Source organism: Macaca fascicularis, chromosome 19, assembly GCF_037993035.2.
Source record: "Macaca fascicularis isolate 582-1 chromosome 19, T2T-MFA8v1.1".
Taxonomy (NCBI): domain Eukaryota; kingdom Metazoa; phylum Chordata; class Mammalia; order Primates; family Cercopithecidae; genus Macaca; species Macaca fascicularis.
In genome coordinates this window covers 11,233,529-11,257,760 of record NC_088393.1, presented here as the reverse complement: position 1 = coordinate 11,257,760, position 24,232 = coordinate 11,233,529, and the positions used below count along the sequence as shown (strand labels likewise).

Sequence of the window (24,232 nt, the reverse complement as noted above, 5' to 3'; positions counted from 1 at the left end):
GCCCTCTTTGTGCCTGTAAGAGCCATGTGGGTTGAGAGCAGGTTCCCAGCAACCAGCACCAGACTTGACATGTAATCACCACCCAGTAATAAACAGGACAGCAGGGCACAGTGGCACTGTCATCCCAGCCACTATAGGGAAGCTGAGTTGCTTAAGGTCCAGGAGTTTGAGACTAGGCTGGGCGACCCACCTCTATAAGAAAAGTAGTCAGGTATGGAAGAACAGCCCTGTAGTCCCAGCTACTCCAGAGGCTGTGACAGGAGGATCGCTTGAGCTCTCAGGAGTTCAAGACTGCAGTGAGCTATGATGATGCCACTGCACTTCAGCCTGGATGACAGAGCAATATCCTCTTTTTATTTTTTTGAGATGGAGACTTGCTCTGTTGCCCAGGCTGGAGTCCAGTGGCATGATCTTGGCTCACTGCAAGCTCCGCCTCCTGGGTTCACACCATTCTCCGGCCTCAGCCTCCTGAGTAGCTGGAACTACAGGTGCCCATCACCATGCCCAGCTAATTTTTTTTTTTGAATTTTTTGTATTTTTAGTAGAGACATGGTTTCACCATGTTAGCCAGGATGGTCCTGATCTCCTGACCTCGTGATCTGCCCGCCTCGGCCTCCCAAAGTGCTGGGATTACAGGTCTATCCTGTCTCTCTTAAAAAAAATGAACGAACGCATGTTGAGTGAATGAAACAATGAACACATGAAGTCTCCATTTATTCTGGGATGGGTTAGAGTGAGCCTCTGAGCCTGCCATCAGGCTGGCTGAGTTGTTGCCCAACATTGTATCCAGCGGTCTCAGGCCCGTGCAGTGCACAGCCAGCATGGGGCTCACAGCTGCAGCTGGAATCCAGAAGCTGCCACCTCTGCTGCAAAGGCCAGGCCTAGGGGTCCGGGTACATGCAGTGAGTCCTTGGGGCAGGGTCAGCCCTACTGACTACACAAGCAAAGTTTGTGGTGACACAAGGGGTGTATGTTTCCCTGCCAGTACAGAGGGCAACAAACAGGTGGGTGGCAACCCTCAGGGCTGACAGCATCCCTGCCCAGAGTGACAACCAGGGCCTACTGGCTCTACTAAATCCAGGGTGGCGGAAATCCTGGATGTGCCCCTTGTTATGGCTCAGAGGCCTCCTTTCATCATAGTTCATCAAGCCCCAATACTTCCTCCCTGGAATCAGTACCAATCCCCCGGCCCTCCCTCCAACTTCATCCCAGCCAACCACACATGTCCAATCGTGTAGTCTGTTGCCCTTCTTTCCCTCCTGGTGCATCCTGAGCCCTCTGGGATGGTGTGTGCCCAGTTCCCGCTCACGGACCTCCACGGCCCATCCACCAAGCACCCCATCCTATCAACTCATGTAGGACACCGTCCACCCAAAGCGTCGAGGTGTCTCATCACAAGCCAACTGTTGCCTAGCTCTTACAGGGCCCATTTGTAGGCCCTCCTGCAGGTCAGCTTCCTGGGTTTGGAAGGCAACTGGCCCAGAAGGCCACTGTCAGTGCTCAAGGTGATAGCCACATCTTCCTGAACCCAGCGTCCTGTTGTAGCTGGGATACTGTCACAGGCAAGCGGCATGACGGCATACTCAGCACCGGTGAGGCCCCTGAGCGGACTGAGGGCTCCAAGGATGCTGTGCTCAGAGCTGTTCTCTCCAAGACACGTGCCTGCTATGCGGCAGATCTGCAGCAGGGCAGGCGGATGGAATCCGTCCCTCGTGGTGGGTCTGCATTCAGAAACAACCCTGGTAGCGATCACTGAGCTGGAAACTGCAAGTAGAGTCCTGTGTTGAGAATGCAGGCGCCTGCCCGGAGTTTGGAGGTATCTGGCAGGTGGGGCCAGGAGGCATCCCTTCCATGGGTGTTACAGGCTGGTATTCTCTCCTCAAATACAAGGTCTGCTGATCTCACAGGAGTCTCTTCTTGTCCCAACCCCTTAATATGTCCAAGAGAGGAGACAGGACATGAACACATCCCATCAAAATTGGGGGTAGGACTCATCCATCCTCATCCCTCCACTGTGTGCACTGCTAGGATCTCAAGGTACTTCAGGTCCTCTTCTCCCACCCTTTCCTGGGAGGGGCCACTTGGTATCTGGGACCTCCTCTGCTCTAACACAAAGGAGAATTCCTCAACAGTTTTCTAGCACACAACTTGTTCTTTCACCTCTCCAAGAAAGCAAATCTTCATCCTCTGAAAGCACGCTTGATATTCTACATTAGCTGAATGATTCTGAGTCAAAAATGGTCCTCACTTTTCCCAGTGGCCATGGTTACCCAAGCACAGGAGGCCAAGGCCTGGGGCTCAGGTCAGCAAAGCAGGATCTCTGTAGATGTGTGGTCCCAGGCTTGGCAAGTACAGTTCTTCCCGGATGGCCGACAGGGATCCTGGGGAAAGGCAATCCCAGCAATGCTCTGAAACCAGAGCTCCTCCTCCCTCTCCAGGCAAGGTGGAGCTAGAAGGGCTGCTCTAGCGTGGGGTCTCCACCTCCACACACCTGATATTTCCATAGGGCAGGTCCCCGCTGTGGGCCACTCTTCTGGGAAGCATAGTATGCTTGACAGCATCCTTGGCCTGTATCCACTAGATCCCAGAGCACCTGCTAGCTGTGACAACATCCTCCAAACATTGCAAAATTTCCCCTGGGAGGCGAGACTGCCTCAGATGGGAGAATCACGCTCTAGGGAAATCTGCTGGTGTGAGAACCCCAACTCCCCACTCTGCTGAGCCTCCAGATGGCGAGCAGGCTGCAGCTCCAGCACAGACATGAAGCTCCCTCCAGCCACTGACGATCCGTGGCTGGGGTTACCCAGGCCTCACCTGCCCTTTCTTTTTCTAACTGGGCTGTGTGTTCCACCACAGGCACGCCCCTACAGAGGACATCACTGGTGTACTTAGAACCACACCAAAATCAGGGAGCAGAAAAAGCCTGCCTGTTTTGTGATGGGTTCCCCAAGACCAGAATGGGCACTGTGAGCCCCTCTGCGGACGGTGGGAGCCTGGAGCCTGGTGGGACACCGGGTCTACACAGCCCAGGAGACCAGCAACCAGCCTTCGCTGAGCATGAGTAAAATGTCTAGAAGGCCAGAACTGGACCCTCTCTAAGGACCAGGGAGCATCCTGCTGGCCCGCCCTGCTGTCCCCGAGCAGGGACAGAGCGGGGAAATCTGCTCATTGCGCTGCTGGTGGGTCAGACACCCAGGCCTAAGACGGGCGCAGTTTTGTTTTTCTTTATTTGTCTACATTCAGCTTAATTCAGATGTACTGCCTGAATGACCCAGACATAAAAAGAAACCCCCCACTCTTTCCCACTGGTTTTTAAAATAAAATCTTCACTTATAAAACTGAAACACTAAAGCATTAAAATACAGAAAGCTCGTTTAACTCACTTCACAAAAGCATTAACAAATGACGTATCCCTTCCGTAACTATTTAAAGACAAACTGAGTTACCACTAACACCAAGTGTGAATAGACAGAGGGATACTGAACTGCAAGAACTCAAAAATTCTACCCAGACAAAGTTGTAATGGCAACTAACAAACCATTGAAGACACGGAGTCCCAAACACGGCTAAATATGGGTCACAGGACGGGCCACAGGGTGACCCGCTGCACCTCACGACACAGCAACGTGGACGGGATGGGGGCGGGGGCCTGGAGGGCCAGCTGACATGTTAACTGTGATGCATAAAACTCGATCTTCTGATGGGGAGTAAGTGCAGAAGGTAGAAATCTCCGCCCCGCGGGGGCTTATCTGTACTGGTAGTTCATGCTGTGGTCTGCGTTTCTGCCATAGCCGCCTTGTGAGGACTGGTAGGAGCTGGGAGGGCCACTGTAGTTCTGGCCGGACCCCGGGGAGTTGTAGTTCGACTGTGAGTAGCCTCCTAGGAGAGAGAGTGGTGGATTAGAGCCGAGGGGCCCAGCCAGCGGGGCTCAGGTTAGGCAGCCCACACCCAAGACTCGGCCAGGATGCAGGTGGGCAAGACTCGTGGCCTCCTATGCGGCTCTGCCTGCCTACCACACATTACTGGACAAGGCTGACACCAAGACTCCGAGAGGTGGGACCACTGTGACCCTTGTTTCTGGGGGAAGCTACCTGAGCCCACAGCTGAGCTACTGGCCAGAACCAGGGGAACCGCTGTTTGGCCTCCGTGTCACCCACATTTCACACAGGTACCAGGGGTTAACAGTGGGGACACTGCTGGCTCTCCAGCCGCTCCCGAAAGCCTTAGCAGCTGCCAGTGCACCCAAGTGTGTATTCTCTCTCACAGGGCCCACCTGCCACTGCAGCCCTGCCCACGCTGCCGTCTGCTCCCACCAGGTCCACATCCCGCTTCACAGCAGGTGCCGGGCCCCCATGCTGTGCCACCAGGGGCTCCAGGCCCACCTTGTTTGCCTTGGTATGAGGAGCCGCCCCCAGAACCTCCGCCGTAGCCCCCGTGTGACCCTGGGTTGTAGGATGCCCCGCCTGAGCCGTAGCTGTTCCCGCTGCTTCGGCCTCCACTACCACTGTAGTCTGGGGGAAAGAAGACAGGGTGGTTAAGGGGCCCCAGGAAACACACAACTGGGGCGGCCCAGGTGCCTTGTGGTGCGCTTCAGACGCGGCCGGCCCCTGGCCCAGACCCTGGGCCTCTAACTCTTCTCCCTGCCTGCTTCAATGTCACACATCAGCCCAACAGATAAGCGCCAGGAGCCAGCTGCAGCCCTGCAGGGTCACCTGGCCCTGGGCTGGGCTGGTCACCAAGCTCCAAAGCCTGCTGTGGGGTGCCTTCTCAACTGCTCCTGCAGCCCAAACTTCCCAGCAGCAGCTGAGGAAGTGCACGAGACCCCAGCAGCTGTCTCTCCTCAGCCAGCAGCACCAGACAAACAGCACCCCCTTCTGACCCGCACACCCAGTGCAGCCTCTGTCAAGTCCCTGGCATGCTGCTGAGAGCTGCTGGGTCCCAAGGACACACCTACTCAGCCCCACCGGGCCACTGGTGCAGCCTGGGCCTGCTGGGTCTGTGCATGAGGAAGCGGGAGAGGCGGTGGTGGAGAGATCAGGCTCTTGCAGGGGCTGGATGCAAAACTCTCTAGATCAAGTCCCAGGAAGTCACCTTGCAGCCTCACCCACAGCCAGGGCCTAGAGACAGAGGCCTCAGCTACCCCTGCCTTCAGAGAACACACCAGAGAAAGTGGCGAAGACGGCACCAAGGGGCCCCACGCCCCATCTTCCTAGCACCCGCCCACAGCCAACACCACGTGTCCTCCTCCTAAGGCCCTCGGCCAGTGGTCTGGGCAGTGCCGAGCTTCCGCCACTCCGTGGGCTGCACTGCTGGGGCCTGGACCCTGGCCCAGCCAAGGAGCTCTGGAAGCCAACTCACTGAATTTGCTCTCGTAGTTGTAGTCGGATCCGCCCCCGCCCCCGGGAGAGTTGTAGGAGTTCGAGTAGGAGTAGCTGCCTTGTCCATGGTTATAGCCTTTCTGCTTGCCCTGCGGGGGGCCATAGTTGCTGTAGGGGCTCTGGTTGTAGGACTGCTGCTGGCCCTGGTGGGACTGGTAGCCTGAGCCGTAGGAGGGCTTCTGCTGGCCCCCATGCGGCTGCTTCTTCCCAGCGTGTTTTGGGGGCACCGGTGAGTTGTAGTTGTCACCTTGGTAGTAGGAGCCATAGCCGGAGGAGCCACCACCGCCCCCGCCGCCACCGCCACCGGCATTCCCAGAATGCCCTCCGTTGCTGTAGAACTGACCTAAACAGGGAGGCAGTGGGTCAGGCGGAGGACGGGAAAGGGCAGGGGGAAGGGAGGGAAGGGCAGGCGGCAGCCATGGGTCCTGAAGGCTGACCCACAAGCCCGGGTCAGAGGCAGCAGAAAAAGGAGGGAGAGGAGCAGTGGCTCCGGTCCTTAGCGCAGCCATTCAGGCTGGCCCAGCCTTCAGCTCCACTCACCCAGCAGCTGATGACAACAATGGGGCTTTGCCAAGCAGCACGCGCCAGCAGCTTTTGCAGCGGATGTCAACATTACAATGAGATGGACTCCGAGCGCGGGACGACATTCACAGCTAGCTGACGGCTACCCAGAGATCCCCAATGGTGACAGGAAAAGCAAAGCCCCAGAGAAGCAGCGGCCACCCCCCTCCTCCCTGCTGTGCTGGAAACAGGCTCCACAGGCACAGGCCTGGAGATCCCCAAGAGATACTGTTTAAAGAGGCCCCTGGACCGTCATCATCCTGAGACCAACTGGTCTGAGCTGGTTTGGTTCATGGAAGACAAATTGAGACTTAGTCAATGATGCAGGCACCTCCCTTGTGATACTCGTGCAAGCATGTGACTCAGGATGTGAGCAAGCCCCAGCCTGGTTGGTGGGGAAGACTGGCCACAGCTGGGGCCAGGACAGCCAGGTGAGGCCTAGACCTACAGCCCTGATGTCCCCGACGCCCCTTCCTTGTCCCCAGCACAGCTGCTGGGTGCACGTGGGACTGAGCAGCAGGGCTGAGAGCGTGCAGTGCAGCCACCACATTCTCAGCAAGCTGAAAATGTAGCAGCGAGACCCCACTTCTGGTCAACTAGGTTTGTCAATACACAGCCCCACCAGAGGCTTGAGTGGAACAAAGGGGATGGCACTGGCTGAGGGAATGCTGCACCCCAAGCCTTGCAAGGGAGCCCCACAGAGGGGGTCTCCACGAACGGGCGTGGGAAGGCTGAGAGGGTGGGTGAGGCGGGAGGCCAGGTCATGGTGGTAGCTCTCCAGCCAAGCTGGGCAATGCCCAAGCGCTCAGCAGGTGCAGCTGAGTTCCTGGGCTCTCAGAGAGGGTCGGCTTGTGAATGCAGCCACCTTTGCCCAGTTAAGCTGCCCAGACCGCCAGGCCCAGGGTGGGTGGGATGGAAGGGGAGGCTCCCACACTGCCTGTCCTTCCTTCCCAGATTGAGGACACCAAGGGCCCACCGCCTCCTGGGTGGGGTAACTGGGAGTCCTCACGTGCCTCCACCCACTGGAGATGTATACCCCACGCTGGTGTGGTGGGCTGCCTACATGACAATGTGGACAGAACTATCTGCAACCTTCGGTTTGTGTTCTTCAGGCAGGCCTCCTCCCTCGCCCCCCATCACAAAGCCAAGACACCAAGGGGGAGGACGTGTCCCACAATGCCAGAAAGCGAACATGCGGCAGCTCAGCGAGGAGACTGGGAGGATGGGATCTTCAGAACACCCCGACCAGGACCCAGGACCCACACCCCACAGCCCCACTGCCCCAGCTTCCCCAGTGTCCTGCACTGAGCACACCACCTCGCCCCGCCTGAAGCCGGGAATGAATGAAGACGCAAGGGCCGAGGGCTTGTTACTTTCACATGTATTGATTAAAAAAAAATAAAGGGGAGGGGGAGTTTTCAACGTCATTCAGGATAACTATTTTCCTGGTATAAAAAGACATTATTCTCAAACAATAACTTTCTAAAAAAAAAATACATCATGCAATCAAAGTTTTAAAAAGTTTCACTGAATGTTTCAAACCTCTGGGAACAAATCACGTAGTAACCATTTTGACCAGTTTTTGCCTGAATAAACGTAAAATCTTGCAAGTCAATACAGACGCAGGCTTTGCTGCAAAAAATAACCGCTGATCAGAGCCAAAACCAGTTTCCAAGGAGGACACCTGCCAGAAAACAGGGGCCTCAGTAAAGAGCCAGAATGACTCTGTGTGTGTTTGTAGACAGAAACTTCTATGCCTTTGGAGTCTGTGGCAGCTGCACATGCAGCAGCACCACCTCTGCCCAAGGAAAAACCAGCCCTTTACTGAAGAAGCAGGGAACATCGCGGTTCTTTCTCCTTGATTACTTTTAAAGTCCCAATAAACTAAAAACAAAAAAATCCAGAATCCCATGCATCTGCAGCTGTAATTAAAACTTGCAAAATTTCACGTCATCTACCCCTTAAAGCCTGTCTGTTTCTTGCACTAATAATGGAAGCACAGTTGTGATACCTTTGAGAGTTCACTCTCTAGCTAAACCAGCCACAAAACATTGCATTCCCAAACAAGAACCCACCAGAGCATTACAAGAGGCGGGAGAAGCTAATTCAGCGCAATACACAATTCCCCACGTTCCCAACGTTTTCACATGCTCGTAATAAGAAAAAAGCCGGTTTCTCTGGATTCAGATGTGGTGAAATCGTTTTCATCACTGTCAAAGGCATCAACCAGATTTGGGAGTTTGTTAAAAGGTTAAAAATTCATACAAAACCTGCTGTAAATTAAGACAAAGGTAGATTAAAATGCGTCAATGTCTGTCTCTTTAAATAAAGTAATGCTTTCCATAAAAAGCAAAGGTGGGCTTTTGCCTTGATGCCGAACAACGCTGTCTCTAGAATTCTGTGCAATTCTGCACAAAAATACATTCTCTGAAAAAATTGTTTTCCACTTAGTGTGAACTTCAATAGGACCAAGTTCAAAGGCAAATCACGATAAAAACTGCCATTGTCTTAAATTCTGCAGGCTAAGAGTTTCAGACAAGCTGCGGTGAAAAGCCACGGTTGAGAAACCCAGTGAAGCACAGGGACACAGCACGGACACTTTGGGTTTTGGAGTTGGAGGAAATTGGAGTAAAAAGTTGATTTTGTGTGCAATACTTTTAGACGCTCTAGGAAGACCCAAAATCATGATAGCCGTAGCAGTCTGTGAAAAAGTCACCTACAAAAGGGGGAGACAGAGCAGAGAGAAGAAATTAGAATTCTTTTGAAAAAGGGCACAGAGCGCCACATTTGAAATTCATGTTTTAGATTTCTCTGCTCCTGTAACCCCCCAATGAAGGCTCCTTCTCAAGACAAGAGCTGTGCACTGGCTGGAAAAGCGTATTCACAAGATTGGTGCTTCGCATGGCTTAAAGCAGAGAAATTTAAAATTCTAACTTTTAAGGAACTTTGCAGTTACACGAGTTTGTGTGTTAACACAATCAATCCCACTGCAGGGTGGGGGGGGGGGTCGAGGGCCATATGACCTATTCACCGCAAAAAGGTGTGTGCCCCTTCTACAGCCTCCTCGAGGCTGCTCTGGCCGCCCTTTGCTAACTCAGGCCCAGAAGCTACACTGTGGCTGCTTCCCAGGTCAGACAGAGAGAAACGCACTTACTGTAGCCTGCTGTCGCCGAGTTGCCTCCGTACCCGTAGCTTCCATATCCAGCGCCTGGAAGGGGAAAGATAGGGTTACCATGGACCAGCAGTGTCTCAGGCCCACCCCAGGAGCCCCGCACACTTGTTCCCAGAGCACGCACATGTGGAAGATGGGGACAGTGCGGTACAAGGGCCCTTACCAGCATTCATGTAGCCTCCGTGGTTGGCGCCACCAAATCCTCGCCCGCGGCCTCGTCCCCGGATGTTCCCGCCTCTTCCCCGCCCTCGAAGGTTGGGGGGTGGGGGCACTTCATTGTGCATGGGGCCTCCCATGCCGAAGCCAGGGTTATGTGGCTAGAAGAGAACACAGGAAGTGACATTCCCTTTGTGCTCACACTGCAGGAGAACCCATGCCTGAGCCAGGAGATTCAAGGGTCACTGCTCACCTTAGCAGCAAATTTCGGTCCCCCTCTGACGGGTACTGGGGCTCTCTTCTTTTTGTTGGCATCAAGGGCGAGAGGGGTGTCAGGGAAAAGCTTTTCTAGGGCAGCAAGGGCAGCGTACGCCTTCGCCACCTTTTTGTTGGAACCAGCACCTTGGAACTTCTGTCCATCCACTTCAACCTGGAAAGTGCAGACAGAGGTGACCTAGTGCCTCCCTCTAGGGGCAGGGGGACCCCAGGCCTCCCTATGGGATGCCCCAGCAGGCAGCTCCAGGCCACGCACCTCCATGACGAAGCGCTTGTCGTGGCTGCCACCGGTCTCGGAGATGAGCTCGTACTTGAGCCCCCGCCTTTTCTCGTTCAGCTCCATGACTGGGTTCTTGCCGTGCTTTGTCAGGATTGGCCCCTGCTGTTTTACGTTCTCAGGGAAAACAGAAAGAACGACCGACAAACTCAGCTATGGGCTTTCCAGCCACACAGGAGGAGCAGCAGGACTGAGGCCAGGCGTCTGCTGCTCATACACTGCCAGTCCTTGCCAGTCTCCACCCACTCTCGTGAAGGCCTTCCAGCAATGTGCCCCTTCCCTGTGCCTCCCCTCTGAACAGCATGTTCTCAACCCAGGGCCACCCCAATGTAGCCTAGGATGCTGAGACAACATCCACAAGGCCCTCCCCCACACAGCTTGTAGGGCAGCACCCAGCTTCCTGTGTGGGCTTCTGGCCTGAAAGGTCAGCTTTTTGGGGCAAATTATCAAGGACCAGTAACCACCTCACTGACAGGACACATGGCTGCCTGCTCTGTCTGGCAGTGACTCCCAGCACCCACCATGTGCTCACCTCGGCAGTGGCATCTGAGGGAAAGGCCGCACTAGGGGTTGAGACAGCTTCTACCACTGGGGCGGGGGCCACCACAGCTGGCTTCGCCTCAGTCTCCTCAGCCGAGTCCTCCCCCTTGCTAGAGTCCCTGCCTTCGGCACCCGTCGGCAAGCCCATGTCCTGTAACACCTGCAGAGGTAGCGAGACCCCCAAGGTCCCATTGAAGCAGGGCTCAGCCCGGGAGCCATGCATGCAGGGCCTCCCCATGGCCTACAGGCACCCACCCAGAAAGTCATCTGGAGGAGGACTGTTTCCTTTCGGCTTCTGCTCCCAGGAGGCCCTAATGTCCAACTATGTTTGGGGACCCCTCTGCCTGCCAGCCAGTGGGAAGGCGTTCTTGGCATATGTGACCTGCAAATACCCGCCATCTAACTATGTGTGTTTTTAGGATCTACATGCCTTCCCTGAGAGACAATGGCTCATATGGGGCCCAAAACAAAGATCATGGTTCTGCTATTAGAAGATAGTGACGCTGGCCACACTTACCTTAACGGCCACGTGCAGCTTGGCCGTCTTTTTGGAGGGCCCAGAGGCCTCGAATGAATTGCCATCAACCTCCACAGACATGGTAAAGATGGGGGCATGGACGGGCCCAGTCTGGGACACCAGCTTGTACTGCAGCCCTGGCTTCAGCTGGTTCAGCCGCATCAGGGCATTCATAGCTTGGGGGGGCTCTGCCTTCTCCTCTACAGAAAGAACACCAAGGTGGCTCTGGATCAGCACGATGGCAGGTCTCCACGAGAGCTCTGCCAATCCTAGCCCCCGGGCCTGCCTCTGTGGCGTAACACAGTGGGTGGGGCAGCCATACAAACTGAACCCAGTTTGCACCTCTCCTGTGGCCTCCAGCCATGGCACCATCATCCTACTCATCTTCTACATCCCCAATCATGCCTCATTATTGTTAAAGGACTCAGAAATCACAAGTAAGAAAAATGAAACAAAAGCAGGCACTCCCTATAGCTTCAGGGTGAGCCTTCGTAGGACCAGATAGATAAAGCAGCAGCACGAGGGGAGGTCTGCACCTTCCTGCTTTTTTATCTACTTAGTTTTTTAAATCTTTCAACACTGATTTTAAGCAAGGTCTCGCTCTGTTGCCCAGGCTGGAATACAGTTGCTCACTGCAACCTCCGCCTCCCAGGCTCAAGTCATCCTCCCATCTCAGCCTCCCAAATAGCTGGCACTACAGGTGTGCCACCACACCCAGCTAATTTTTGTGTTTTTTGTAGAGACGGGGTTTCGCCATGTTGCCCAGGCTAGTCTCAAACTCCTGAGCTCAAGCGATTCTCCCGCCTCGGCCTCCCACAGTGCTGGGATTACAGGCGTGAGCCACCGCGCCCGGCCTGTACCTTTCTTCTGAATCTTCTTCTTCTTTTTGCTGGGAGACTTCTCTTCCCCGTCCTCCTCCATTGGGCGTTTCATGGGCGTAATAGCATAGGTGGTGCTGGGTGGGATCTGAACTGCAAGGAGAAAGCAGGGCATGGCTGAGAGATGCAGATGGCCACTCTTCCTGGAGCCCCAGCCATCAGGCAACCGCCGTGGGCTTACCGGTGTAGTCCACTGGGTTTTCATTCTTTGGTTTCTTGGGCATCTTGGAAGGCAGAGGGTCCATGCCCAGGACTTTATGGAGCTGGCCGAAGGCAGCGAGTCGCAGTGCGTGCTGGAGAAGGGGAAGAGGCTCTGACTCAGCTGCCCTGTGCTCCCGGTCATGGAGTGTGCGCTCACTACTGCCTTCTGAGGAGGGACAGAGCTGAAGGGCTGCTAATGGTCTCCTCTACGACAGCAAGGGGTCCCCCACCAGCCAGGGGAGAGCCTGAATGCTCAAGTCCAGCCTTGCTGTGGGGGAAGGCCAGCCTGTGACCACCCCCCTTCCAGAGGAATACAGGAGACCCCAACCTGGGGACTGGTTGCCACACGGAGCCATGTGGTAGCCTGCAGGGGAAGGTCCCCCGGAGCAGTCCGCACAGCAAACACATCTCCCAGCACCACTCAGTGTCCGAAAATGGCACTCGAGCAAGCCAAGGGAGGGGGCAGACGACAACCAGGCATGGCACCAGGGGAAAGAAGCAGCCCAGATTGGGGCGCCCTGTATCAGACACGATCCCTTTGCCTTCAGTTCCCGACCTGAGCCTACGAGTCCAGGGGCTACCCTGGGAATACCCAGTAATGGAACTGGAAGCCAGTGATTACAGACTGGGTCAGGGCGCACGTTGGCAATGGCGATGACTATACCTGCGCACTCTGTGTGATATCTTCCCGTTGCTGTCTGTCTAGATGCCCAATAGCATCAGTGGCTTCTTTTTCACAAGGGTCATAAATGCCAGAACCATCTGAAGGCAGGAAACAAGGAAGATATGCAGAGGATTATCTTTTAGCATCTCTGAAGAGGTGTGCTGGCTGAGGGAACTAGGTGTGTTACCCCCCGCGCCCCATCCACACCCAGCTCTGGAAAACATGCCTAGCTCGGTGACCCACTCGGCGTCCAGCCCTTGACAGAAATAATTCACAAGTGTCTCAGAGCAAGAAAGTCACGTGGGAGTGGGTCACCATTGCCCCGGATCCGCCCTCTGAATGACGGCTGCGGACCCGGTCAGGGCTGGATATGATGGTGCCAGAGGGTAGTCACATGCTTCAGCTCTAGGGAGTGGACACGGGGCTGCTCCTGTCCTAACCCAGTCAAGTGTACCCGCCAGGAGGCGGCCTGGAACCCTGTCCTTTCCCTGCAACCTGCGAAGCACAAGGCCCCAACCTGGCATCACGATGCCCGACGCCAGGCACTCCAGCACTCTTCGCAGGGCCTCGCCAGCACCCATCGGTCTGTTGGCTGTGCCAATGGATTTCTCACACAGGAGCTCGAGAGGCTGAAAGGGAAGAGGGACAGTGAGCCAAGAACCTACAGGATGAGGCCGGCCGCCACTAGGGAGCTGTCACTAGATGAGTGGGTCAGGGCACACGTGGGACTCATAGCCATCCAGTCAGGTAAAGTCAAAGCCTCAGGGCTAAGCCTGAGCCAGTGCACCTAGGACAGGGAGGACCAGACATGACATCCTGCAGGCTCTGTGAGCTCAGAGACCAAGCTGAGATTATAATGTAGTATCTCATACTTAAAATCTAACCATTTATTTACAAATATAAAAACCACCCCAACTGCGGGCTGAAAAAAAATAGCAACAGCTGGTAAGAACTGGTCCTGCGTGAGAGCATCTGCAAACCTTCCCAGAGGGATCATTCCCACCTCCTCGTCAGCCTCCTGCTGGGATTGAGCTGTGCGACCCCTGCAAAGGGCCCTGACCCACAATGTCCCAACCCCAACCCCAGGTGTGGCAAGCAGGAGCAGCTCCACAGGCAGCTCTGGAGAGTACACACCAGCCACACATCAAGGGGCCACTCCTGCCCCATGATCATCAAGTGTTCCTGGGATATCCTAGAGACTCTGCATACACCATCCCCTAGTAGCCATAGCAACATCCTTACCCAGCCTCGGAGGGGACCCCAGGTGGGCACGCGAGTGCACAGGTCCCTCAGGACCCGGATCACAATGACACAGGACTTCAGTCCGTTGGCTCGAGCCTAGGGGAACAAAACACAGGCTCTTCAGTCTGAGGCACCGCCCAGGGCACAGGTCAACATGAACATCACAAGTGTCACGGTGCTGCTTTGCCAAGGGTAAACAGTCAACGATGGCGACCACCAAGGGTGTGGCCAGCAGCAATCTCACTACGTGTACAAGAAAGTATTACTCTTAACACAAAGCAGCAGCAGCAGCCCACCAATTCAGTCTCAGCCTCTTTTGGGGTCGAATTTGTTGAGGTGCACTCCTTTAGGACCTGCGGAACCGCAGGTGCTAAGCTCAGCACGGCTATCGTCAATGTTAAGGAATCTTTATGGTGACAGTTAGCCAAGTTAAAACTTAGGAATTCTCTACCAAAAGACAAAGAGAAGAACAAAATGCAAACCTGGAACCACTTGGCGTGTCGAAGGGACGCCAAGGCAGCAAGGCATTTCTGCCTGTCCAGAACGTCCGGGGGGTCGTTGACTGATAGCGTTTCTATTCATGGATGGAATAAGAAGACAAGGCACAGTTTGACCAAGGGGTTTCTGTCAGGTGGAAAGGGGATGTGGCAGCTTTCTAAAGGGCAGCTGAGTTTCCCAGAAGCTGAATTCATCTCCACCCTGGACCAGGGAAGGAGAAACTAGAGCACATTGAACTCTGCCCTGGGAGGAAATTGTAAAAATTGGAGGCCCCATCCAAAAATAAAAAAGAAAAAGAAAAAAGAAAGAAAAAGAAAAAATAAAACAAACATAAAAACAAAAGTGGGGAGTTATTCTAAAAGGAATAATCTCATGAGGGAGGGGAGAGATAGGTGGAGCCTATCTTCTAATCCTCTTCCCTTGCCTCCTCCCCATGTTCTCCCAATAAATTAGCTATGCTAAAATGTTCAATAGGAAAAAAATTAAAAAGGCCGGGGGAGAGGAAAGGAACTCCCTCTCTGCATCCCACAACAGCCATCCCAAGGCATATGCAGCAAAGGGGACCAACTCCGCCCACCAGGCGGGACTGCCCTAGCCCCAGCCCTTGACAGAGAGAGTCCTGTTGGTCAAAGGTCCAGCGTCCCTACGTTGATCAACTAGAAGGGCTTTGGTAGTCGGAATCAGCTATGAGAACCAAAGGTAAACAGCAACAAGGGCGCTATGCCAGCCTATGCTGCGGCCAAGCCGAGCGTCTGTCTTCTCTGCCATCTGCACGCCAGGGGTTTGGATAAGGCCTGAAGACAGGCACACGAGGGGCGGGCCATGGACTGTGAGCACATTATTAGTGCGAGGTCCAATGAGGTAGTCTGAAAAATTGGACAACTGTTTAAACTTTATCCAAAACTCTGTATCAGCTCTTTGTGCTTCTGTCACTTTACATGATAAGAGCCACGGCAGAGGACAAACGAAGAGGCCCTCAGCTCAGCTGCAGCACAGGCTGTTGGTAAACTCCAACGTGGTGCTCATACAGAAACCGTCTGGTTGTCTCATCTTTAAAACCATAGAATCACCAGGGACACACTTCTCCACAGCCAGAGAATGGCTCCACGGAAAAGCAACTACCACATTCACGTTTCAGAATGTTCAAGGATGAAGTTAAAAGGAAAATGGTGCAGTCCCCTACGAAAAGTGCTACTCACTTTTAGTGTGACCGTTTTGTCAAACTCCCAAGTACTCAAAGCCAACGGGAGATGTGATCTCAGAGTAAAGGTGGTCAATCTACAACGTAGCCTTTTACCAAAGCAGTCTAAAACTGAATAGCACATTTGAATAGTGAGGGAACACCACGTTTTCAAAGCCCTGCCGGCCTGTCTCGGCCTCCCTACCTCCAGCTAATACTTTCTCCATTTCTTCTCTGACAACAGGGGATGTCAGGTGGATGGTCAGGGACAACGGAGGCTCTTTTGTGTTTTTTATCACAATCGCAGCATCGTCGACAGATTGCAGTATTTCGTACTTGTCTTCTGTTACAGCCTAAAAAATAAAATGCAACTTTCAAAACACTTTCTCCTCAAAGCAATCAACAATTTTATCTGGCTCCACCTATTCCTGCAGCAGAAAGGCCAACTTCTTGGGTATGATGTCCCAGAAGTGACTTCACCTGGGGTGTCCACCTAACTGTCCAGGTTTTTGGCCACGTTTTGGGTATTAGAGGGGGTAACCAGTGAAATAAGCAATTTCCAAAAGGGGCTTAAAAATGCAATGGTAAGGACAGGCACGGTGGCTCATGCCTGTAATCCTAGCAATTTGGGAGGCCGAGGTGGACAGATCATGAGGTCAGGAGATCGAGACCATCCTGGCTAACCCAGTGAAACTCCGTCTCTACTAAAAATACAAAAAACTAGCTGGGTGTGGTGGCAGGCGCCTGTAGTCCCAGCTACTCGGGAGGCTGAGGGCAGGAAAATGGCGTGAACCCGGGAGGCGGAGCTTGCAGTGAGCCAAGATCACGCCACTGCAGTCCAGCCTGGGCAATACAGCAAAACTGTCTCAAAAAAACAACAACAACAACAAAATAAAAACAAACAAAAAAGCAATGTTAGGCCAGGTGCAGTGGCTCACACCTGTAATCCCACCACTTTGGGAGGCCGAGGTGGGGGGAATCACAAGGTTAGGAGATCAAGACCATCCTGGCTACCCAGTGAAACCGTCTCTACTAAAAATACAAAAAGAACTAGCTGGGCGTGGTGGCGGGTGCCTGTAGTCCCAGCTACTCGGGAGGCTGAGGCAGGAGAATGGCGTGGACCCAGGAAGCAGAGCTTGCAGTGAGTCGAGATCACGCCACTGCACTCCAACCTGGGCAACAGAGCGAGACTCTGTCTCAAAAAAACCAAAACCAAACAAACAAAAAAGCATTGTTAGGCCAAGTGTGGTGGCTCACGCCTGTAATCCCAGAACTTTGGGAGGTTGAGGCAGGCAGAATCACCCGAGGTCAGGAGTTCAAGACCAACCTGGCCAACATGGTGAAACCCTATCCCTACTGAAAATACAAAAATTAACTGGGTGCAATGGCTGACGCGTGTAGTCACAGCTACTCAGAAGACTGAGGCAGAAGACTCACTTGAACCTGGGAGGCAGAGGCTGCAGTAAGCTGAGATCATGCCACTGCACTCCAGCCTGGGTGACAAGAGTAAGACTCCATCTCAAAAAAAAAAAAAAAAAAAAAAAAAGCAATGGCAAAGAGTTTAGGATCCAGGAGGAGGAGACCCTCCTTTCCTGCTTTTGCCCTTTAGTGGGTAATTAACTTTGGATAAATCTCTCATTCAGATTTACGGCTCTAATCTGTAAAATGGACTTAATGACATGAACTACACCACAAGGCTGCTGGAAGCCTCAACCAGACACTGCGCGGAAAGCGGAGGACACTGCAGAGTGGGCATCCACCACTGCTACTCCCATGCTGGGATGAGCAGCCAGACAATGTGGAATAAAACCTGTGTGCAGTGAAATAGCCAGTGTGCAGTATCCTATGATGCATCTAAAAGTATGTACTTGCTGCAAATGCACATCTACAACGACCCGCACAACTATCTTTATTCTTGATACCACCGTGTATAACGTGACAAAGAAAATTCAAGCTTTTGGCTGAGGGCAGTGGCTCACGCCTGTAATCCCAGCACTTCTGAGAGGCCAAGGCGGGCGGGTTACTTGAGGTCAGGAGTTCAAGACCAGCCTGGCCAATATTATGAAATCCCGTCTCTACTAAAAATACAAAAAAATAGCCACGTGTGGTGGCAGGCGCCTGTAATCCAAGCTACTTGGGAGGCTGAGGCAGGGAGGCAGAGGGTGCAGTGAGCTGAGACTGTGCCAATGCACTCCAGCCCAGGAGACAGAGCAAGACGCCGTCTCAAAAAAAAAGAAAAGAAAATTCAAGTTTTTTAATATTTTTGCGAAGGAAGCTAAGAATGTTGGGAGAATAAATACACTGAAAAAATCTGAAACAGGATTTCTCAACTTCAGCACAACTGAACTTCTGGGCTGCAAAATTCTTGGGGGAGCTACACTGCACATGATAGGGTGTTGAGTAGCATCTCTGATTTTCACCCATCAGGTGCTGACAGCACCACAGCACCCCATCACCAAGCTGTCAACAGACACTGCCAAATGTTATCAGGGCAGGTGGGTGATTCACCCCTCTTAAGGAACCACTAGAAATGATTTTTTTTTTTTTTTTTTTTTGAGAGAGTCTCGCTCTGTCACCCAGGCTGGAGTGCAGTGGCTGGATCTCAGCTCACTGCAAGCTCCGCCTCCCGGGTTTACGCCATTCTCCTGCCTCAGCCTCCCGAGTAGCTGGGACTACAGGTGCCTGCCACCTCGCCCGGCTAAGTTTTTGTATTTTTAGTAGAGACGGGGTTTCACTGTGTTAGCCAGGATGGTCTCGATCTCCTGACCTCGTGATCTGCCCGTCTCGGCCTCCCAAAGTGCTTGGGATTACAGGCTTGAGCCACCGCGCCCGGCCTAGAAATGATTTTTAAAACCCCTATTATTTTCATCTTTAAGGAATAATCATTGGCCAGGCTCAATGGCTCATGCTTGTAATCCCAGCACTTTGGGAGGCTGAGGCAAGCAAATAGCTTGAGGCCAGGAGCTCAAAACCAGCCAGAACAACATAGTGAAACCTCGTATCTACAAAAAATTTAAAAAATTCGCCAGACATGGTGGCACACGCTTGTGGTCCCAGTTACTCAGGAGGCTGAGGTGGGAGGATTGCTTAAGGCCAGAAAATAACTCTGTAGTGAGCTGAGATTGCACCACTGTACCCGAGCTTGGGCAACAGAGCAAGACACCCTGTCTTCTTTAAAAAAAAAAAAACCAACGGGGGGGCGGGGGCCGGGCACGGTGGCTCACGCCTGTAATCCCAGCACTTTGGGAGGCCGAGGTAGGCGGATCACGAGGTTCAGGCCATCAAGACCACAGTGAAACCCCGTCTCTACTAAAAAAAAATACAAAAGAATTAGCTGGGCCGGGCGCGGTGGCTCAGGCCTGTAATCCCAGCACTTTGGGAGGCCGAGACGGGCGGATCACGAGGTCAGGAGATCGAGACCATCCTGGCTAACACGGTGAAACCCCGTCTCTACTAAAAAATACAAAAAACTAGCCGGGCAAGGTGGCGGGCGCCTGTAGTCCCAGCTACTCGGGAGGCTGAGGCAGGAGAATGGCGTAAACCCGGGAGGCGGAGCTTGCAGTGAGCTGAGATCCAGCCACTGCACTCAAGCCTGGGCGACAGAGCCAGACTCCGTCTCAAAAAAAAAAAAAAGAAAGAAAACAAAAGAATTAGCTGGGTGCGGTGGCGGACGCATGTAGTCCCAGTGACTCCGGACGCTGAGGCAGGAGAATGGCGTGAACTCGGGAGGCGGAGCTTGCAGTGAGCTGAGATCATGCCACTGCACTCCAGCCTGGGTGACAGAGCAACCAGCCTGACCAACGTGGAGAAATCCCATCTCTACTAAAAATACAAAATTAGCCAGGCATAGTGGCGCATGCCTGCAATCCCAACTACTCAGGAGGCTGAGGCAGGAGAATTGCCTGAATCCAGCAGGCGGGGTTTGTGGTGAGCTGAGATCAACCCATTGTACTCCAGCCTGGGCAACAAGAGTGAAACTCCGTCCCGCCGCCCACCCCCACCCGCCTCCCCTGACCCCTGATTACCACTATGGGCCGGACATAGTGGCTCACGCCTGTAATCCCAGAACTTTAAGGAGGCAGAGGCAGGCAGAATACCTGAGGTCAGGAGTTCAAGACCAGCCTGGCCCATATGGTCTCTACTAAAAATACAAAAATTAGCTGGGCATGGTGGAGGGCACCCGTAATTCAGCAACTCAGGAGGCTGAGGCAGGAGAATCGCTTGAACCCAGGAGGCGGAGGTTGTAGTAAGCCAACATCACACACCACTGCACTCCAGCCTGGGGGACAGAGCGAGGCTATCTCAAAAGAGAAAAAGAATTACCACTATGCTGATGTACTTTCAAAAGAAAAAAGAAAATTATCACTAGAAAAATTTCACAGCTTCATCTTCAATGGCTCCTCAGAAGTATCTAATGCATTTACATTAGCTCCATATTTTTTGTCCTGAACCTAAAATTGTCAGTCCCATGTGAAAGAATACAAATCTACATTGTGTAAGTAAACCAGGTTTTTCTAAGGAATAAGACTAAAACATTCAAAGGCTATGGTGGCTCAGGCCCGTGATCAAGAGTTCAAGAACAGCCTAGGCAACGCAGCAAAAGCTCATCTACACACACACATACACACAAAACAGCTGGGTGTGGTGGCGCACGCCTATAGTCCCAGCTACTCAGGAAGATGAGGTGGGAGGAACACTTGAGCCACGGAGGCAGAGGTTGCAGTGACCCAAGTTCATGTCACTGCACTCCAGCCTGGATGACACAGCAAGACTCTGTCAAAGATTCAAAGATGCTTGTATACTTCTTTTTTGCTTATCCTATACATAAACACAGGGGGACTGTATCCTGAGGAGGCAACACCTGGCAGAGGTTCTGATGCCTCCAAACAGCCCAGCCGTAGGTCTTGGGATCCATTCCTCAGCTGCCCTGCAGCTCTGTCACATCATCTGTCCCACTTAGAGGAAGATGAAATAACACACATCAAGAGCACATCTGTTTGAGAGCCTGACTTTAGCAAACACTCAATAAACAGAGACCATTATTTATGCAATAGTTTCACAATGAAACAAATATATATATATATTTTTTTAAAGATATTTTAGCTGGGAGTGGTAGTACATGCCAGTAGTCCTAGTTACTCAGGGTGCTGCAATGGGAGGATCACCTGAGACCTGGAAGTGGAGGTTGCAGTGAACTATAATTGTGCTGCCACACTCCAGCCTGGGCTACAGAGCAAGACCTTCCTTATCTTAAAAAAAAAACAAAAAACAGCCAGGCGCGGTGGCTCAAGCCTGTAATCCCAGCACTTTGGGAGGCCGAGACGGGCGGATCACGAGGTCAGGAGATCGAGACCATCCTGGCTAACACGGTGAAACCCCGTCTCTATTAAGAAATACAAAAAACTAGCCGGGCGAGGTGGCGGGCGCCTGTAGTCCCAGCTACTCGAGAGGCTGAGGCCGGAGAATGGCGTAAACCCGGGAGGCGGAGCTTGCAGTGAGCTGAGATCCGGCCAGTGCACTCCAGCCTGGGTGACAGAGCGAGACTCCGTCTTAAAAAAAAAAAAAACAAAAAACCAAAACATTGGCCGGGCGCGGTGGCTCATGCCTGTAATCCCAGCTCTTCGGGAGGCTGAGGTGGACAGACGGCTTGAGGTCAGGAGTTCGAGACCACTGTGGCCAACATGGCGAAACCCCATCTCTACTAAAAATACAAAAATTAGCTGGACATAGCGGCACGTGCCTATAGTACCAGCTACTCGGGAGGCTAAGGCAGGAGAATCGCTTGAACTCAGGAGGCAGAGGTTGCAGTGAGCCGAGATTGCACCACTGCACTCCAGCCTAGGCAACAGAGTAAGACTCCATCTCAGGAAAAAAAAAAAAAAAAGTGTGTGGTGGCTCACACTTCTAATCCCAGCACTGTGGGAGGCTGGGGACGAGAGGACTGCTTGAGGACAAAAGTTTGAATCCAGCCAGGGCAATACAGCAAGAACCCATCTCTATTTATAAAAATAAACATATAGAAAAGATTTTCAGCTGGGTGCTATGGCTCACGGCTGTGATCCCAGCACTTTGGGAGACTGAGGTGGATGAATAATCACCTGAGGTCAGGAGTTAGAGGCCAGCCTGGCCAACATAGTGAAACCCCGTCTATACTAAAAATATAAAAATTAGCTGGGTGTGGCAGTGCACGCCTGTAATCCTAGCTACTTGGGAGTCTGAGGTAGGAGAATTGTCTACCTCAGAGGTAGAGGTTGCAGTGATCTGAGATCGAGCCACTGTACTCTAGCCTGGGCAACCGAGCAAGACTCCATCTCAAAAGGAAAAGAACAATTCTTTACATTTAGCTTTGGATCCAACGGAAGAGGTAACAACTCTGCTATCTATCTAGCCATCCATCCAATGGAGCCTAGATGTGAAGTTTATGCCCAATGACCTTGGGCTTGTGTGCAGCCTGGCACAAAATAGGCACGGGGTCCTTATGACCCCTGCAGTCAGGTTCCACAGAAGCTCTGTGGCTTGTTGGTGTCCTGCTCGTCACCTACTGAGAAGACACATGCACAGCAAGTGCCAGGGCAAGTCTGGCATGTGCTTCTTGGAGCATGGCATAGCTGGACACTTCTTCCTGGGCCCCACATCCTCAACCAGCACGCCTACCAACCACCCACCTACCCGGCAGTGACCGCCACACTTACAGCAAGCTGGATGGCCAGGTTGTCGGCCACCTTGTCTAGGAGGGCAGTTGTGGGCTTCTCCTTACACAGCAGCACCAGCTCCAGATCCAAGTCCCCCTTGAGTAGGAGGCCCTTTGCCACCAGGCCCACCCGCATCACTCCCCGCAGGGTTCTGGTCATATGCTCCGTCTTCTGTTCCCTGAGGGACAGACCAACACTCAGCTCAGTGAAGAATTCAGTCTGACCACGACCCAGAGGTCCCAAGACAGGCTGAAGTTTCTTAAAAAACAGGAGCCAACCCCTACCCTACGAGGTCAGATCGAGACCATTCTGGCTAAGAGAGTGAAACCCCGTCTCTACTAAAAATACAAAAAAATTGGCCGGGCGCGGTGGCTCAAGCCTGTAATCCCAGCACTTTGGGAGGCCAAGACAGGCGGATCACAAGGTGAGGAGATCGAGACCATCCTGGCTAACATGGTGAAACCCCGTCTCTACTAAAAAAATACAAAAAACTAGCCGGGCGAGGTGGTGGACGCCTGTAGACCCAGCTACTCGGGAGGCTGAGGCAGGAGAATGGCGTGAACCCGGGAGGTGGAGCTTGCAGTGAGCTGAGATCCGGCCACTGCACTCCAGCTTGGGTGACAGAGTGAGACTCCGTCTCAACAAAAAAAAAAAAAAAAAAAAAAAAAAGAGACTCCGTCTCAAAAAAAAAAAAAACAAAAAAAAAAATTAGCTGGGCATGGTGGCGGGTGCCTGTAGTTCCAGCTAAACTTGGGAGGCTGAGGCAGGAGAATGGCGTGAACCCGGGAGGCGGAGCTTGCAGTGAGCCAAAATCACACCACTGCACTCCAGTCTGGGCCACAAAGCGAGACTCCGTCTCAAAAAGAAAAAAAAAAAAGAAAACAAGTACCAACCCCTACCCTGGCTACCCTCTCTACAAGAAAGAAAACGACAACAGAAAACTTCACTTACCCAGCCCCTTCTTTACTGTCGTCCTCTGGGGGCACATCCATGTTATCGGACTCTGCCTGCTCGCTGCTACCCTTTTCCTGCTCGTCTATCCAGTCGGACACAGCTTTGAGTGCCCGCTCCGTGTGGGACACCATGTTCTGGACTGCCTCCAGCTCCTCTTGCGTTGGATAAACGGAAGAATGCTTTGCCATTACATGGCGGTCATCATTCACAAAAATTCTCATTGGACGCTAGGGATGTGAGAATTAAGTTAAAAATGATGTAAAGAGAGCAAGCAGCCCAACGTCCATCTTTTAAGCTGCACAATTCAGAATGATGCTATATCGCTTGTGTGTAAAAACCAAGCCTGCAGGAGCACAACTGAAGGACCAAGGAGGAACAAGCAAACTGAAACAGCTGTTGTGTCTGGGCAGTGGGAGACAGAATGGAATACAGAATAGATAATATTACTTTATAATCCAAAAGGGCTAATAAAAATGGTAATGGAATCAAATGCTTTGGAAAAGGTTACAAACATCTCTGTACGTGAGTGAAGAAATAGTATCTGTGATCAAAAACTTACCATTTTTACTTCTGTAGTGTCTGGAAATCAAACTTTTGCTTATCTTTTCAAATCGTGATAGATTTCCTTGGTGTTATCAATACTTCAGCTCTATAAGATCAGAAAATCTTTTTAGTTTCATATAACTTATAGTAGGATTCATTTTAGCAGCCAGGTACACAGTAGCAAGAATGACATGTGTGCTGCCTCATGAAGGGCCTGTCAACACAGCAGAACACATCTTTATTTCCAAGTAACCACTGCTAAGCCAAGGCATTAACTACGTAACACCCTAAAAATGAAAACAGATGGTTTCAAGAAATCTGATTTGACTTCAGGCCTACAGACACTCAGATGGTATTTTACTTTCTTTTTTATCTTCCTTTACATAAATATGCCCATTTTTACAAGTATGAAAATATTAACAGGTCTCCAAAAAACACTACAGGTAGAAATGCTCACATCAGGCTAGGCACAGTGGCTCACGTCTGTAATCACGCCACTTCGG

At 52.4% G+C, this 24,232-nt stretch overlaps 1 protein-coding gene across 34 annotated transcripts in view; it reads right to left on the bottom strand.

Moving 5' to 3' along the window:
• Positions 1-695: 695 nt before the first annotated feature.
• Positions 696-24,232, bottom strand: part of ILF3 (interleukin enhancer binding factor 3) — a 39,969-nt gene continuing 16,432 nt past the window's right edge. For 3 of the 34 annotated variants that reach the window (XM_045378481.3, XM_045378479.3, XM_045378480.3), the window contains 19 exons: positions 23,746-23,835; positions 23,184-23,413; positions 22,233-22,410; positions 15,746-15,893; positions 14,345-14,436; positions 13,863-13,958; positions 13,138-13,249; positions 12,621-12,718; positions 11,937-12,048; positions 11,738-11,848; positions 10,878-11,077; positions 10,353-10,520; positions 9,800-9,937; positions 9,521-9,697; positions 9,275-9,428; positions 9,094-9,147; positions 5,359-5,721; positions 4,383-4,511; positions 696-3,879 (listed from right to left, as the gene is read on the bottom strand). In XM_045378481.3, the coding sequence (XP_045234416.1) occupies positions 3,746-3,879; positions 4,383-4,511; positions 5,359-5,721; positions 9,094-9,147; positions 9,275-9,428; positions 9,521-9,697; positions 9,800-9,937; positions 10,353-10,520; positions 10,878-11,077; positions 11,738-11,848; positions 11,937-12,048; positions 12,621-12,718; positions 13,138-13,249; positions 13,863-13,958; positions 14,345-14,436; positions 15,746-15,893; positions 22,233-22,410; positions 23,184-23,413; positions 23,746-23,748 (2,697 nt within the window). In that variant the 5' untranslated portion in view covers positions 23,749-23,835 and the 3' untranslated portion in view covers positions 696-3,745. Of the gene's footprint in view, positions 3,880-4,382; positions 4,512-5,358; positions 5,722-7,305; positions 8,656-9,093; positions 9,148-9,274; positions 9,429-9,520; positions 9,698-9,799; positions 9,938-10,352; positions 10,521-10,877; positions 11,078-11,737; positions 11,849-11,936; positions 12,049-12,620; positions 12,719-13,137; positions 13,250-13,862; positions 13,959-14,344; positions 14,437-15,745; positions 15,894-22,232; positions 22,411-23,183; positions 23,414-23,745; positions 23,836-24,232 lie in introns of those variants that run through there. The other 31 variants (XM_074025868.1, XM_045378482.3, XM_074025869.1 and 28 more) reach the window with 21 other exon arrangements.